Genomic DNA, 16,563 nt, shown 5'->3' with positions numbered 1-16,563 from the left:
TGGAGGGACCGGTCACTTTGCCAAGGGCCTGACTTTAATTTTTACAACCCTTTCTTTCACAAATTAGGGTACTGGACAGCCACGGGATCCGGCCCTCCACTCTACACCCCTCCCTCCCCTGCCTGTCACCCCTCCCCCTTTGGCTGTGTTTGCACTCCAGAGACGCTCATCTTTAATTTCTTTATAGCTACTTTGCAATGCGGAGGGGTGGTGGTGTGTGTGTGCGTGTGCGCGCGCGCGCGTGTATGTGTGCGTGTGCGTGTGTGTGTGTGTGTGTGTGTATGTGAGGGGGATGGGGTGGAGGGTGGGGGGAAAGTTGAGACCGGAGCGTTCGGAGTAGTTTCTCTTTTCTCTGTGATCCATTCATTTCTCGCTCTACCTCCTGTTGCATAAAATCATGCGCTGAAGAGCGGCAGATTCAACCCCCCTCCCCCCTTCTCCGATTTGATTTTAATAGTGGATGCTACCAGTTTTGATCGTCTCTTTGGAAATACAATGTCTTTTTTTTGGTGTCGTTGCTATTGCTGCCTATTCCATCTTAAAAACAAAACAAAACAAAAACCAACTCTATCCCCTCCTATCCCTCCTTCCTTTCCACCTTAATCCCACCCGCCCCCACCCCCACGCCCCCAGTCTCCAAAAATCCGATTGTGTTTCCTCCAAGGACTGGGACTGGATTTTCTGATTGCGGTTATTTCCATGTTTCTAGGTTTGTGTGATTTTGCTAAAATGCATCACCAACAGCGAATGGCTGCCTTAGGGACGGACAAAGAGCTGAGTGATTTACTGGATTTCAGTGCGGTAAGAAAGAACGGTGGAAACTAACAACAGCTGTGAAAAAAAAAAAAAAAAAAACCAAACCAAACCCCCAATACCGAATTCTTTAGCTAGAATCCAGTTATGATCTGAAGGACAGGAATAAATTTTGGATTGGCTGAATCCTTGGTAAATATGAAGGTCTTTTTTTTTTTTTTGACCAAGTTTTTAACTTGGTTTTGGGGGTGTAATGGAAGATTCAGTCCTTTCGCGAGTCTCAATTACTTGCCTTAAATTCCCTATCCACTGACGCCCTCGCCCTTCCTCCTCCCCAAATAATGGAATGTCACCTCTGTGGAAAGGAAAAACAGACACCCTTTAAGCTCCAAGCCCCCCTCCCCTCCCCCCCACAAAACAAACTTGGCCCTAGCTGAACACGGAGGGTACTGATACTTTGTGCACGCCTCCTCGTTTTGTGTATTAGTTATTTTTTGGAAATGGAAAATAGAAATTAAGGAGACCCAGTTGTCTCTTCAAAGTTTGAAACTGCTGATGCGTTGGCTTCGAAGGGCCCGAGCGCCCAGCCACATCGTTGCTGGGATTATGAAGGCTCGCACATGCTGGTATACATTCGTTAGAGCCCTTTGGACTGTTGGGGGGAAATTTCCTAGCCGTGAGATCAGCACAAAGCAGAATATACACACTTGTGGCGTTTATGGCTGCCCGGGTCCTTTCTCCATTCCTCTACTCCCCCCACCCCTATCCCCACCCCCACCCCTCAAACCAAGTCCCCAACCTGGACAGGGGAATTGCAGATCGGTTTTTAAATGCCCGATCAGTGTGGTGTAAGATGCATTTGCAAAGCAAAATAAAAAGAATCCACAAAGCACACACGTTAAATCTAAACCGCCTTTTACGTGGGGCTCTTTTCTATGCTGCTGCCGCTGCCGCCGCCGCCTCTGCTGCTGCCGCCGCCGCTGCCACTACCACTGTCCTAGCCCTTCCTTTGGAGAAATGGCTTTCGGAAGTTTTGCCAGGAAACGTAGCCCTAGGCAGCTTTGCAGCCCCCTCTCCGCTTGCTGCCCTTTCTCCATTCGTTCCTTTGCTTTTTGCAGGCTTTGACTCAGGGAAGGTGCGCATTATCTGCTAGACGTGGCGAAGAGAGAAACCAATTAGGGTCGAAATAAATGCTGGAGGAAGAGGGAGTGAAAGAGTGAGTGAGAGAAAGAGAGAGTGAGAGAAAGAGTGAGAGTGAGAGAGAGGAAGAGAGGAGGGAAAGAGAGAGAGAGACTTCAAATTGCTCTCATGTTAGATACGAAATGAGAATTTAGTGCAGGTGGTACTTTCCTTTTTACTTGGGTTCCCATATGACGGGGACATCCTATGCGGGATGGAAGTGGACATTGCCATGTTTACGGCCAAGGTTTTCTATGGAAAACAAACAACTTTTTTCTTCTCCTTTGTAGAACTAGTGTTCCTTAGAGAGGCTGTTCCCTCCCATCTGAATCTCCATAGGGTTCTGGGGGCTCTGTTTGTTCACAATGTAGTGCCTGCCAATCTAAGGAATTTGATGGAAAAATAGAGTGGCGTGGTAATGGGGAGCGTGGGAAGGGGGGTAATTGGTAATGTGGTGCCTGTTTTAGTTGTAAGTCGGACTGTGATTGATTTTACTAAACAAATCCTTTGCATAAACTCTTGAGTTATTTGGTAAGAGTGTGAAAGATCTGAGGCACTCTGAAGGCATAGATGTCTTATTTATTGATTTATTTTTCCAGCGGTAATATTTCTTTGTTTCTTCTAGATGTTTTCACCTCCTGTGAGCAGTGGGAAAAATGGACCAACTTCTCTGGCGAGTGGACATTTCACTGGCTCAAGTATGTGGATTCTTTTCTTCGGTGTAGCTCAAGCTCTGAGCCGATCATTTGCTCTCTGTATTTTTGGCTCTGTTGGGAGTACACTGCAAAAGTCATTGAAATATTAGCCTAATGATGTCGTTAATTCATTATGCATCAGTGGGAAACCATAAAAAATGTGATCTTTTTGCAAAATTAAAATTTAGCCTTTTTTTTGGTGGCGGGGGAGGGATAACGAAACCTGTCTCTGTTCCATCACTTAATTGAAAAGCAATTTTCTAATAGAGTTGTAATCAAACACAGGGAGTTTGAGGCCAGTGGTAACACCTGGGGAATAAATGAATGCTCCCTATAAAAAATAAGGGGAGGGAGTCCTAACTTTTCGTTCAAAGGGACAATCCTGTGTAAATAATATCAGCGATTAGGTACGCTGCACAATTAACCCTTACACGGAGACGAGCACTTAATTTCATCGGTGAATGCTGCATAGTAAACTCTAGCAGTAAACAGAGAACCGCTTACTAAATAGGAATTCATTTCTATTTTAAAAGGCCCCCTTTCAACACTTTCATTGTTGTCTTTTTCCTCATCATTTACTTAAGCAGTATGTTTTCCGATTTTTAAAATTTTCTAGGCCAGACTTTTAATAGTTGTGAATTGGGTAAGGCTTTTCCAGACCTCTTTGGTTCAGGCTTGAAAGGGATCTTGATGGCTAGTCACAAAGGAATCCCTGTGTACCAGGCCGCTCTGACATCTAAGGAGCAGTTTTAATGGGGTCTATCCGAGTGTCTGGGTGTTGTTCCTATTAAAAGTGAAAACCGAAAATCAGACCTGCGTCTGAAATGGGTTATGATCATTATTTGTGTCCAGTGAATTTTTTGTGTGACGAAATCCTAGATTTCTGCTCTGCTTTGGGACCAACGATTGCATTCATAGATGCTTCTTATCCAGATGCAATATTTTAGGCGTTCTGGCACTGGCACCTAACAGTACACTAGGCAGAGAGGACTGGTCTTAAGTCAGCCTGGTAAATGTTGACATCTTTTAGCTGTGGGATGCCAGCTGAGACGCCAGTGGAATTCTCTCGTAGCTGCTGAGCATCACTTCTCACCCCTTCATCTTCATTTGATGGTACAGCAGTGAGAGGAATCTGGTCCCCTATGTATGTTGTGTACTCAGTATATATATTTTTAATACAACTACTGATTTTCTAACCTGGCTCTTTTCTACATCAGCTATTTCTTTCTCTTCTGGCATTCATAACTCTTAGGGAATCTTTGTCTTTCCAACTTGATTTGTAAAATATCAGATGCCTCTTATGTCTGATCTTTTCTTTTGGTCTTTTGCTTTTAATTGAAAGCACTGTTTATGGTCATATATTTGTGTTATATAACCCTGGGCATATTTAAGTTATCTGTTTAGAGACCAAAAAGAAAAGAAATATTTGTGTTAATATTACATCTGTGAACTGTCTGTCACAGACTCTTTACCTAACTTTTAAGATTCATTCTGTATGTCTGAAAATATTCTTCTGCATGTCTGAAGTGAAGATGAATATGTGTCCTGTAGGTTAAGTAATTTTTTCCATGTTAAACATTGTCAAAACAGAAACTATGTCTATCTCTGACCATCATTTTTATGACTTAAGAAATGTGCATTCAGTTGAAATTGAAAACTAGATTATTCAGAGCTAAACTACTTTCAGAGTCAGTGCAAACCACTCTTTGGTACTGTTATGAAAATAGACTCATTTGATCTATGTAAGTTTAGATAAGGTTTAATAAGTTGAAGTACTTTAGATGCTTGGAATTGTGATACATTTTAAAAACTAATTGTATCTCTTTTTATTTTTTTTAATGTTCACATTTTAAAGTTCTTCCTATAATGATTAAGTGCTTACCTATTTTATATTGTGCAGTATAGGCTAAGTATGAATATGCATTAATGCATTCTGGTCAGGCCTATATATTGAGCCTTATATGATTACTATAATCGTTATATATGTTCCTGTATACTTAAACTTAGGGACAGACCTGTTCTTTAGTGAGACACGTTTAGATATTCCTACTGAATATACAGTGATAGTTTTGAAGGTATTGAACTCTGAAGTATGGCTTTGAGATTTACATGCTTCTCAGGGACAAAAATTGTAATGGTTATTTCATTTTGGTTGTTGGATTGAAAATGTAGGGTGTGTATTGAGTGTCATGTGGGGGCACAGATGTGAGAATTATTGTTGCCTATTTTTCCAAGACATACTTGAACACAGGGCTATTTGTTAAGAGCATGGCTTGCGTTTCCACTCAGTAACAAAGCATAAGGCAATTTCCCAAAGATCAGGACAGTCCCACCTCATCCTTTAACTAAAAGGATGAATTCAGAAACCATGGACACAGAAATCATTTTTGGAATATTCAACTCGATGCCTATTGCCCTTGGTGTGGGCTCAGATGTGACTTTCCTGGGCAGGTTTGAAACTTGCAGGCAAGTAAAAGAAAATAAAACTTTTGAGCACAACAGCCCTATTTGGAACATTAGCTCTTTTCTCGCCCCCACCACACCCACCCTAAAAGGAGGCATCATAATATTTCATGCTTAAAATTCCCACTAGCTTTCTCTCCCACCAATACAGGATGCTCCATCGTGATTTGCAATGTGAGAATGAACATAAAGTGTGGCTCTCTTGCCTTTAATCTTTCATTTCACAAACATAGCTTTTCCTACCACCTTAAGAAAGAAGGAGGCTGCGGGGTGGGTGGTGGTGGGGGGGATGGAATGTAACCTGAGCTTCAGCCTGACATTCCCAGGGAGCATTTTTCACATGAAAGGCTTTTGTCAACCCTGGAAAGGACCAGACGTTTTTGTTTGATGTTTGCAGGTGTTCAGCAGAGAGCATTAAAACAGTTCAGGCCATGGTGGTTCAGGGTGTCCATGACCTTAAACAGGGAGGACTGGTGGGCTCTGGACTGATCTTTCAGGAATCACCTTACTCCGTATGATAACTCAATACAAAGGGGTTGGAGGTCCATGACATGCCTGGACTGCAGACAAACTCAAAGCTCCGTATAGCTGGGTGTCTGGAAGAGTCTCCTCATTAAAAAGTAGGGTGGCAGTTACTGAGCGAGTGAGAGAGAGAGAGAGAAAGACATAGAGAGAGAGAACCTAAGCAGTCAATATTTTATTGATGAGAAGGGGCTTCGTTTCCTGATAGAACAGAAGTATGGCTTCTTTGATTACCTTTGAGTTGTTTGTGTGCCAAAGAGAAACGTGCCCAAGGAGACATCTTCTTAAGACAGCTTTAAAGTTGGGTGGCTAAAATGATCGAAACAAGAACTGGTCCCATCAGGCACCGGCCACACCTGTTCCATGTGTTCTAGTTCATCAGGGCCAGGAACTTCCTCCCAGAGTTTAGAAGTTGAGTACCACTGCCCCCCTCCCCACCCCCCGCCCTCTGATAACTCTAGTTTTACTTAGAGGTTCAGCATTCGTGAAAGATTGCCCATCCTCCCCCGCCCCCCTTACTATAGCTGATCATTTTCGTAGGAATGAAAGCATGCCTTGTTCATAGAAGTGAGCTGCGAGCTCTAGTCCCCATGATACCGACACCCTGTCATCCCTCTAGTAAATGTAAGTGAGGAAGAAAACCAACAACACAACCAACTGTAACTGGTAGTTGTGCACTCTGGAGAAACTACCCGTGGTCAGCATCCTGAATTCATTTCCTCCAGTATCACTTGTGAGTTTGCTGGTTAGTGCATGAAAAGGGGGAAAGCAAAGTGGATCCCCCTTAAAGGTGGCGGGAGGGGGGAAGGAACTATGTAAGACATGGTGTGTATGTTTTAAAACAGCCAGCCTTCTTATTGTTGTACAATGCATGATGCTGGCGGGATTTTCCGTAGAGTAGAGTAAAGGAACAGGTTAAGACAGTAACAGTGATATTTAGTCCATGATGGGATTGGAACTTCCCATCTTCTCCAGGGCCTTCGTTGTACAGCCGAGGGAAACAGAATCCACGCCAGTGAGTTCAGAAGGGCGCCTTTATTTGCTATTCCAAAACAAGTTTTCCGCCGTGACTTCTGCTTGGCCCTTCAGGCTGCATTTAGCAGAGTTACGCCTGTCACTGTGGTTTCTATAATTAGTACTGCGGTTTTGGGTCTCAGGGTGTCAGTGCTGTTGTTTGTGCATCCAAGTGTTTCTCCAGGTACCCTCTGGGTGCTTTAGGTCTGGGGCTGGAATTTGGGTGATTGATCATGTCCCTTTGCCCTGCCTCTCCTGTGGCTGCTCTTTTTGCACAATACTGGCTTGAATAATAGGGCGTGGGTGGACAGGTCTGTAACACAGTAGACGACAGTGTGTGATGGGTCTTTATCTTTAGTGTATTTCTTAACCCTCCTGAAATGCCAGGGTTACCGTCCTCACTACAGAGACGAAGAACCTGGAATTCAGAGTGGTCACTAAGCTAGCTCTGCAGGTAGCCATCCGGTCATGGAGCAAGGTTTGGAACTCATGTCTGCCTGGCACACAGTCCTTTTTGATGCGTGTGTGTGTGTGTGTGTGCGCGTGCGCGCGTGTGCGTGCACACACACAGAGTTTGCAGTGCGGCTCGTTTTTCAGCCCCCAAGAATGTACACATACAATATTAGTCTTGAGGCTTGGTCAGAAATCCTGTCCCTGATCTTTAGAGTAGGCGGGTGTTGTTTGCAAGCATATTTAAGAACATGATATAAACCATACCGTTTCTTTCTTCCCCTTTCATTGGCCAAGTAAGTTGTCCTTCTCATTGTTGTGGGGTCTGAATATAACTCAATGTGTCCCTGCTACCATTCTCGTTTCTGAAGAGAAAATATGGAGGTGGTTCAGTCAGGTAGTTGGGCTTTGACTTCCAACTTGATGGCCCATCTACATGACTAACAGTGGTTTTCTCATTCCATGCTTTTGTGGTTGTTGTTGTTGCTCCAAATCAAATCAGGAATTAAGTGCCCAAGCCGGGCCTGCTAATATTTGGAAAATAAACCTATGACCTTAACAGCAGTGGGCTTGATTTTGTCTTTTCCACTTTTCTTTGGGCTCATCTTCCATTAGAAACATTTTCCCCCTTTTTGCTCTTGACACCTTCATATCCAACCGTTGCCCACATTCTTTCTGCATCACGAAAAGAAGCCATTTTGTCATTTTCGCGACGTCGATTGTCAGACATGTGCTTAAGACGTTACATTTCCTAAAGTCAGAAGAAAGAAGCAGGCCTCAGAAACCCACTTCAGGAAATAAAATGCATTAATCAAGCGCAGGGAGCTGAGAACGGTGGAGACTGAAACCCTTCACGTTTTTGACAGCATCAGCAAGTCATCTTTACCCGACTATTGTAATGAGGAGAATCACTTAAATAACAGATGAACAGCGAAGTCACATAAACATATATAATAGAACTATGTAATGAAAGTTTATGCCGTTAATTGCACGAATCTGTCATAAATGCTCAGACTCATGGAGTGCTGAAGATTGTCGCATAAACAGTTTTGTTTTGAGCTCAAAATGATTCCTTTTTGCTTTCATCTGTGATGATAAACAGAGTAATTCTGTAAGCTTTTACAGATCAAACGTTTACTCCTAATGGTAAACTACATTTTATATTGGAAGTTGTGCAGCCTAGCCCAAAACAGAGAGTGGAGTCTTGGTTGCCCCAGGCCTGTCATTGTGAACGTTTTTGGTATTAGGATGCATTTAGAGCTGTTCCCATAAGCCAAGGAAACAGCTCTGCAGTTGCTCCGTAGAGAACATGGTGTATTTTTTGAAATGTCCTTCATTTTAAAGTCTTGAACCAAAATCTCCTTGCCCAAACCTGTATCATCTGGCTCTGAGTGAGGGAGCCAGATCTTGAGACACAGAGTCTCAAAGCGAGGTGAGACTGGACGAAAATACAACCCCTTTCACCCTGATTCTTTGGTTATTTTATGGAATTATTTATGACTGGGTGGTCTTTCTAATTAGAAAGTTAGACAGTTCTAAGTATTAGAGAAAATCAAGTATATCCTATGTGCCTCCCCCCTTTTGTGGAGGCTTGTTTAGAATTTTGGGTGCGAGTGAAATTTTTCAAATACGCCATTGAGTTTGTAAGCTCACGTGCGTTTTCCATCTTCTAAACCTGAGAGCCCAGGTAATTCCAGGAATAGGGCATACCACGCGGGCTCCAGCTGGTTGCTTTTGAACCATAACTCCCTTCAGATTTCTCAGACATAAGAGAAGTCGTAATTTAATCTTTTGGAAAGGTTTGTTAACTGTTTTTTATATGTAATGCATATGTCTATATATGTAGATGTATATACCTCTATATTAGAAGTATCAAATGTGCAGGAATCACCAAAGGATTGAAAAGCTGGCTATGTTTGCTTTCATTTAAAAAAATAAATAAATAGAGGCCCAGTTAATCAGCATATCAAATAACCAGGTGTGTTTAAAAATCAGTTTATATGGTTGCATTTCAGGGCTGTGAGGATGTACTTTTATTTAAAGGTGCAGCCCCGCAATTGTTCAAACGGATGCTTTTGTACTTTCGTGTGACAATTAACATTTAATGAATGACTTTCTAGACTGCCATTGGTGGTAATTACTATATGGAGTTTATTAACTGCAATCCATTGTTGGATGTACCCATATTGATTTGTTTTGCAAACAACCCTTCACACGTACGGCAGTATTTGTACATTACTTTTAAAGAACCTGTTTCGTTTGCAGTGGCTGAAATTGCCTCTAACACGTCTCGCTAACAGCTCCTTGTGCTCGCCAGAGTGTCTTTGGGAAAGGGAATGGTTTTACCTGAATCACAGATCCATTCACGTTTCTGCTGGAAAGATTTTGCATTCAGAGACTCCGAGGAGGCCCAAGAGACTATTGAACTAATAGTTGTCAAAATTAATAATTTGCAGCATCTGAGGTTTACTCTGTGACAAGCCCAGGTCTGGGGAGGGTTAAATAAATGGTCCAACTCACTCCGTCGGCTCTTGGCTGTCACTGGCCACAAACACAGAATGGCCTGGTCCTCTGCTCAGGGACAATGGGCTGCTTTTCATTCAGGTTTTCGCCGATTCCAACTGTATTTTTTCCGAGGAGGAGGAAAACCGTGTCACCTACGATTTCTGGGAACAAAATAATAAAATAAGAGAAAAATGGAGATGGTGAGGTAGACCTGGCCCTCCAGCCCGCTTGTCATCACGTGTTCTCAATTGGCTCAGGTGGTTGACGAGCAACTGTTAAAATGTATTGTGTTATTTAAAATAACAAAGTAAGACCCATGATTAAATATCAGGGCTGTAATTTAATCTCGGGGGTTCTGGTGCTGTTCAGAAACCATTTGGCTTGTTTCTGTAACAGATGACGTCAGAATACAGCTTGATTGAATTATGGCCCTGGCTACGGGAGCACCTGCCCCGGCTTCTTGACTTCACGGAGTGTCAGCATTTCCATTACAAACTTTTCTCTCTATCCCCCCAACCCCCCCTGACATTTTTAACATGGAACAGGGAAACTGGACTGATGGTTGGCATATACACTGTTAACCCCCTGGGAAGAGGGTGTTTTCTCAATAAACCAGAGAAGGTAGTGACAGAGCCCCATTACAGAATACCTTTTGGAATATTCTGCCCTGCTTTAATCTCCCATTCATTTAAGTATTCCCTTTTGGGGTACTTAGCAGAATTGCCTGGCAACCGCATGGAAGGTTTTCCATCTCAAATTCTCTAAGCCAAGACTTAAGTACAGTAAGACTGGTGGAAGTTGGAACCTGTGGAAGGCAGAGAAAGAAGGAAACTGCACAATTTGTGCAACTGGGAAGGACAGGGCAAGCCCATGAGTGGTGGCTGCCCCTGTTGTCACTGCACGAGGTATTTGGAGGACTGGAGGCCAGGACTAGATCTAACCTTTAATGGAGGGGATGTTGAAATGATAGCTCTGACCTTCCAATTTGCATCGTGTGTACAGAGCTGAAGGAGCAAGCCATGAAAACATGCAACTGGTCGGTAATTAACTTTCATCCTTATTTAAAGTGAGTCAAAATGATAACGAGCAGTTAAAAAGGTATGTTATTTAATCACTCTCTCAAAATCACTGCCATCGAGTCACTTCCGATTCACTGTGATCCCATAGGATTGGGTAGAACTGCCCCTTTGGGTTTCCGAAACTGTAACTCTTATGGGAGTAGAAAGCCCAGTCTTTCAAGGGGTGGGTTTGAACTGCTGACCTTGTGGTCAGCCCAACACTTCACCATTACACCACCGGGGCTCGCTCTCTAGGGATTTATTTGTTATCACTCTCTGTAGCATAGCTTTAATCTTGCTGCTGAGGTTTTAATATGTTCGTCGGCTGATTTTATCTAGCTGGCTAGCCCTTTACTTTAATTGCTCATATACATAATAGATAGTTGTACATAGAGGACTATGTGGGAGAGAGGTCTTGCCTTTAGATTGCGTGGATTCCAACAGGTACACATAGAAACATGCAGATGTAATTAGTAGCCATTGTCTAAGAGCCAGGTGTTGGTGATGCTGGGGAGCCTGAGTCTTGAGGGCCGCATGTACCAGTCGGCAGTGATGCTGGAAGAGAGGTAGCATCTGAACACGTGGGTGCTGGGACTAAGCCTTTTCTGTAGCGGTTACTGTGCAGCAGGCATAAAGGAGGCATGCTACAAAGGGTGGAGGACAGAGGACCCAGGAAAAGAAGCCCTGCCGGTGGGGTTACCTCTAGTGTAGGCACAAGCAGAGATTTCTTGTAGCCAGCCTCGTCTTGGGGATCTTTCTTCTTTCTGATGTTGAATTCTTTGGGATGCTGTGTATTATAATGCAGTTCCTTCTCAAAGTACAGGTTTTCCAGGGCAGTGTTAGGATGGAAATGGAGAATTGCAGCCCTGTACTCTTCCTGGGATTCCACTCTCCCCTGGACCTTTGGTACTGCCCACATTATGGTGACTTTGCAGCCAATGGTTTGCTTAACCAAATTCTGGAAATATGGATTCTTTGCCAAAGTTTACTGACAAATAGCTGCTTCTTACTGTTGAAGTGATAGAACCTCAAAGCCTGTGTCTTATCACTGAACAAAAATCAAGGAAGGGTTTGAAACTGCAGTGCAGTTCAAGAGAGGGGTTGACTTTGGTCAGAAAGGAAAAAGACTGCATGTGAAGATGGTTGGAGGCCATCCTAGCAGTTATTAGGAGCACAGGCATCACGATTACCGGCAGCACATCTTCTAGTTCAGATGCTACCAGGAAACGTGACTCGCTAGTGCTGTTGTGTAATATTTCTGAAATGCAATTTAGAAGCATTCTCAAAGACACTGGGATCTGAGCAAGATTTCTGTAATGTTTGCAGAAATGCTATGGAAGGAAGGCAAGATTTATTCCTCTAAATAAAAATCTATCATAATTATATCACAAGTAAGGCAAGAACCATAAATACTGCCTGCCCTCTTCCTAAGAAGTAATGAACTTAGATGGAAGTGCCTTTCTCTCTGTGCAATTTCCATGCATTTCATGCAGTAAGTGTGTTAGGGGCTGCAGTGAACCCCAAGATTAAAGTGATGGCCTATAGGAGTTTGTTGTTGTTTTTGAGCGCCGTAGTCACTTCCACTCCTGGTGACCCCAGGTGACAGAGTGGAACTGCCCCAGAAGGTTTCCCAGTCTTTGTCCTGCAGAATTGCTGGGCCGGCTCTTCACCATCAGCCTCTTGACTAACAGTGAAGGCCCCAACCATGGAACCACAAGGCCCCTCGATTGTGGCTCAGTGACCGTTTTGATTATTGAATGACGGTGTTTACTAATGAATAGGAAAAAACCAAACCGAGGTTTTCATAGGGAAGGAATTTTCTAGATCCATTGTTGAAAAAAAAATTCAATTAAGAACTTACATACTTTCTAGACATTTTCTTCCTTTTTTTGCAAATAATGGGTTTCAGATTGGAGATCTTTTACAACCCAGCAGCTTTGAACTGAAAGAACAGAATTTCTGTCATCAGATGAAATAATATTTCCAGATTCAGTATATAATTCCATGCTCAGCACAATCCTGTAATTTAGAAGAGAAAAGCCATTTGATGCCAGTTTTAATCCTGGCTCACATAATTGCTCCTTGTGGTGCATGCTTTTTCCTGCATATTGAACATCATTGCCCCCCGACTGGTGTCCCCAACACCTGCTTTTCTGATCGCTTGTGGGTCTTGAAATTCTTGGTGTAGTTACCTTTAACTGTATGATATTTTCTTTTGGCGCCTGATACCCTTTCATGTTTATGGAAGGCTTATTACTCTCCTATTTATCTTTTGGCCCATATAGAGCCGTTTCTCTCTGACTTGGGCGGTATATTGGCAGGATAGCATGTGCATGACAATCCTACACTGCTATCCTCAGTGGTTGTGGTAGAATTGGATAAGGTGAGAGAGAGAGTGAGAGTTAGAGAGAGAGAGAGAAAGAGAGATCCTAATAGCTGGAAGTTGAATTGTTTGAAGAATGGTGAAAGTCTTAGAACGGTGAGGAGGGAAGAACGCACGTGTCCCCTCCGCCAGTGTGAATGATGGCAAGGAGAGCTGCCATTCACTCATTTCATTCATTCAGTAAATTTGTGTGTTTGAGAGCCAACTATGTGTACGTTGCAGTACTGGATAATATTCATGGTGATGGGAAGGCGAAAAAATAGCAAAGCCAGACATTGTCATTGGAGCATGACGTTACTATTGTTGGCTATAAGTGCTAGAAAGATTGAGTGGAAAAGGAGTCCAGATTTCAGTAGAAAAAGCATCTTTCAAGGGAGTCCTGGAGGCACGGTGGGCTACTGACCACAAGGTCATTTCAAAATGACCAGCCGCTCCAAAGAAAGACGAGACATCTGCTCCTTAAATGTTTACAGCCTTAGAAACTCGGGGGCCTGGTCTGCCCTTTCTTGTAGGGCAGCTGTGAGCCGGAGTCTACTCAATGGCAGGGAATTTAGGGTTTTTGTTCATTTCAAATAAGTGAGGTTATGATATACAAGTCGATTTCATCAAATGATATTTTAAAATTATAACAAGTTCAGAGTTGGTTATTTCTATTTGAAGCACAGACATTCTAGAATCTGTGTATATGGGCACTTGAGAATGGTTTAGAAAGATGATGGAAATTGGGACTCAAAATAATATTGCTCCAAATGTGCTCTCAAAGTTAGCCCCAGAACGTCTACGTGAGGCAGCAATAATTGTGTTCCATTTGTGTTTTGGAAAAGAAATTAGATTAAATGATCAAATTTGTGCATTTATGCCCATTCATGTCTAAGAGAGGAGATATACTCATGCTTAACTTTTATTTTTTCCCCATGCTTATATTTGCAAAGACCCCCCCCCTCCCAATCAAATAGCATACCATCATTTATTCCATATACAAATACAATTGTGAATTAAGTCTAGTGCTTTTCCCATGTGTCAGGTCCTATGCTGGGTGCTGGAAACACAAGGGTGGTCAAGGCAGATAGAGACGCTCCTGTGTGGCTTCAAAGTGGGAGACAGGCACAAACACTATCATCACCCAAAGGACTGTCGAGGTCTGCGTTTGCCAGGTGTGTGGCAGACGGTGCCGGCAGCCGCGGTGTTTCATGAAACCAGAGCCGCAAGGAAAGGCGTTCCAGGGCAGGCGCGTCGGAACTGAGTTCTGAAGAGTGAAGTGGGTGAAATGAACCTGTCGGGGATCCTCACTCCAGCTGAGGTGGGCAGGGCCAGATGGTGCCTGGCTGAGCCTTGGCAAGTTTGTGCAGGGTGCTGCTGGTCAGACTGGGATCACGGCTGCAGCCTGGAACAGACAGGAAGGAGGGACGTGTCACAGTGGGTGGCCAGGACCCAGTTGTGCGGCTGCTTGGATAACCAGGTGAGCACTGGGGTCCTGGGACCTCCCCTGTGGCGGTGATTGGGTGCTGCAGCTGGAGAAGTCACCTGTCGACCTCCCTTTTTCAAGCTGCAGCTTTAGTCCATTGGGAAGCATCCATCTAGCCAGCATTGACTTCACTGAGGAGATGTTTTTATTTTCTTAGTACCCTTCCTTAGACCTGCCGGAGTAGGACCTTAGAGTTGCCGGAGACCTGCCGCAGCTTCCAGGTGCTCTCCTCGGCCCTCCTAGCAGCCTGACCTCGTGAAAGTGCTGTGTATTCTCTAAGAAGTGTCAGGATTTTGCCCTTCTGTTCTGAGAGTTGGGGAGGTGAGCTTTGGACAAGTAGCCAGGGAGGAGTTGTGTCTTGTTTTGAATCCTTTTCTGTAATTAGGCAACATCTAGACGACTTAGCAGGGAGCCCTGGTGGCATGGTGGTTGCATTGGGCTGCTAACAACTAGGTCAGAAGTTCAAAACCACCAGCCGCTGAGTGGGGGAAAGACCCGAATTTCTATTCCTTTCAGGAGTTAGTCCCGGAAACCCACAGGGGAAATTCCACCCTGTCCTATAGGGTCTCTATGAGTTGGCATCGACTCAATGGCAGTGAGTTAGAGACTGCTCACTGTGGACCTTCTTACTACCAGCAAACATGACAGTGGTACAGTCAGATCTGTCCAAACGAGTCCAGTCTGCCCCCCTAACCTCACCCCAGCATACTGGGATGTTGGATAACAAATCCACAAGATGTAGCTGAGTTGCTCTGTGGGAGAACTTCAGCAGAGTGGCCTAGGTTAGGTGATATTTTATCTGGAATCGAAGTGTTGTCACTTGATTAATAATCTTTGTCTTGCGTGGCCCTGGGGAGGAAATTTTTAATTCTTGAGTAAGAGCAGGATGAAGCTTCTCCTCAAGACAGAGTCCCAGCTTTTTGGGAACAGCCTCTGTTGCTCGATTTATTGAACCTCGCCTGCCTCCCTCCCTCTCTACTTCCTGGTGCCCACTGTCCTCTCAGTTTAAGGGAGGGCATGACGTCTCAAACGGGTATGGTAAGATTGTCCATGTTAATGATGACAAAGATGGCCATTCCTTCGGTGTATATACTGTGGGGGTGAAGAAAAACCATTGGTGCCTGCGCTGTCCAGCTGGCTGCGCCACTGAGGTGGAAGGTGGGGGTAGCACTGTGGGCCTGGTTTGGGCCCTGATAATCGTGCTTGAAACGACTACTTGCTTCTGTGGTCAGGAGCTCTTCAGAGCTGGAGGAAAGGACCGTAACCTGTCTGCAACATGGGAAAAAGTGGCTTACAGCATGTGCCCCGCGGCAGGCCAGTTAGTGGTGTCCTGTTGATGGGTGGTCAGGATTGCCCCCTAGCACCTTCCCATCACCATGTGGGCATGTAGGCATGTTAGCTGCCATCTAGCCAGCCCCTGACCTTCTGTATCTTCACACACAGCGGAATGACATGCTGCCCTGTTCGGGGCTATCCCCGTGGTTGGTTCAAGATCGGTCCCTTGTGATCCACAAGATTTTCACGGGCTGACTTCTGAAAGTAGGTCACAGGCCTTTCTTCCTGGTCTACCTGCTGTTCCGCTGAAACCTGTTCAGCCTCTAACACTAGGCAAGCCTCATGAACAGGTCGGTGGTTAGCGTCTGGCACAGGAGATGGCATGGGCTGGGAATTGAGCCGGGTCTTCTGCATGAGAGAAAAGGCAGGCATTAGTAAGTAAGTCTTAGTTAAAAGCATAATGAAATGTAATTACCTTCTCCTTGTGGGCACATAGGGAGCTTCAGCAGTATTTGTAATTCCTTATTTTGAAAAGGAACAAAGAAACAAACAAACTTGGGGCTCACCAAAGATAGGCGGTGGGTTGATGGCTATTTGTTATAGTACTTACTTCATTTCTCCCTACCTGAAATGTTTCTTAATGAAAATAAGATGTCATGGACCCCCTCCCTCACATCCCCGCTCCGCTCTGGCCCTTTCACTTTCTTTCTTTGAAGAAGGCTTTGGCTAACTGTCGAACTGGGCAGTTGCCATAGCTCTTCGTTGCGTGTTCTTTACATTGAGCCCCAACAAAATGCATTC

General features: G+C 44.2%; 1 protein-coding gene across 12 annotated transcripts in view; it reads left to right on the top strand.

Moving 5' to 3' along the window:
* Positions 1-16,563, top strand: part of TCF4 (transcription factor 4) — a 404,154-nt gene that overhangs the window by 2,023 nt on the left and 385,568 nt on the right. For 10 of the 12 annotated variants that reach the window (XM_045296162.1, XM_045296161.1, XM_030887272.2 and 7 more), the window contains exons 2-3: positions 710-801; positions 2,558-2,630. In XM_045296162.1, the coding sequence (XP_045152097.1) occupies positions 730-801; positions 2,558-2,630 (145 nt within the window). In that variant the 5' untranslated portion in view covers positions 710-729. Of the gene's footprint in view, positions 1-709; positions 802-1,872; positions 1,889-2,557; positions 2,631-16,563 lie in introns of those variants that run through there. The other 2 variants (XM_045296160.1, XM_045296159.1) reach the window with 2 other exon arrangements.

Source organism: Echinops telfairi, unplaced genomic scaffold, assembly GCF_000313985.2.
Source record: "Echinops telfairi isolate 266 unplaced genomic scaffold, ASM31398v2 ScPeMD7_7400;HRSCAF=8409, whole genome shotgun sequence".
Taxonomy (NCBI): domain Eukaryota; kingdom Metazoa; phylum Chordata; class Mammalia; order Afrosoricida; family Tenrecidae; genus Echinops; species Echinops telfairi.
This window is presented reverse-complemented; position numbering and strand designations above follow the sequence as displayed.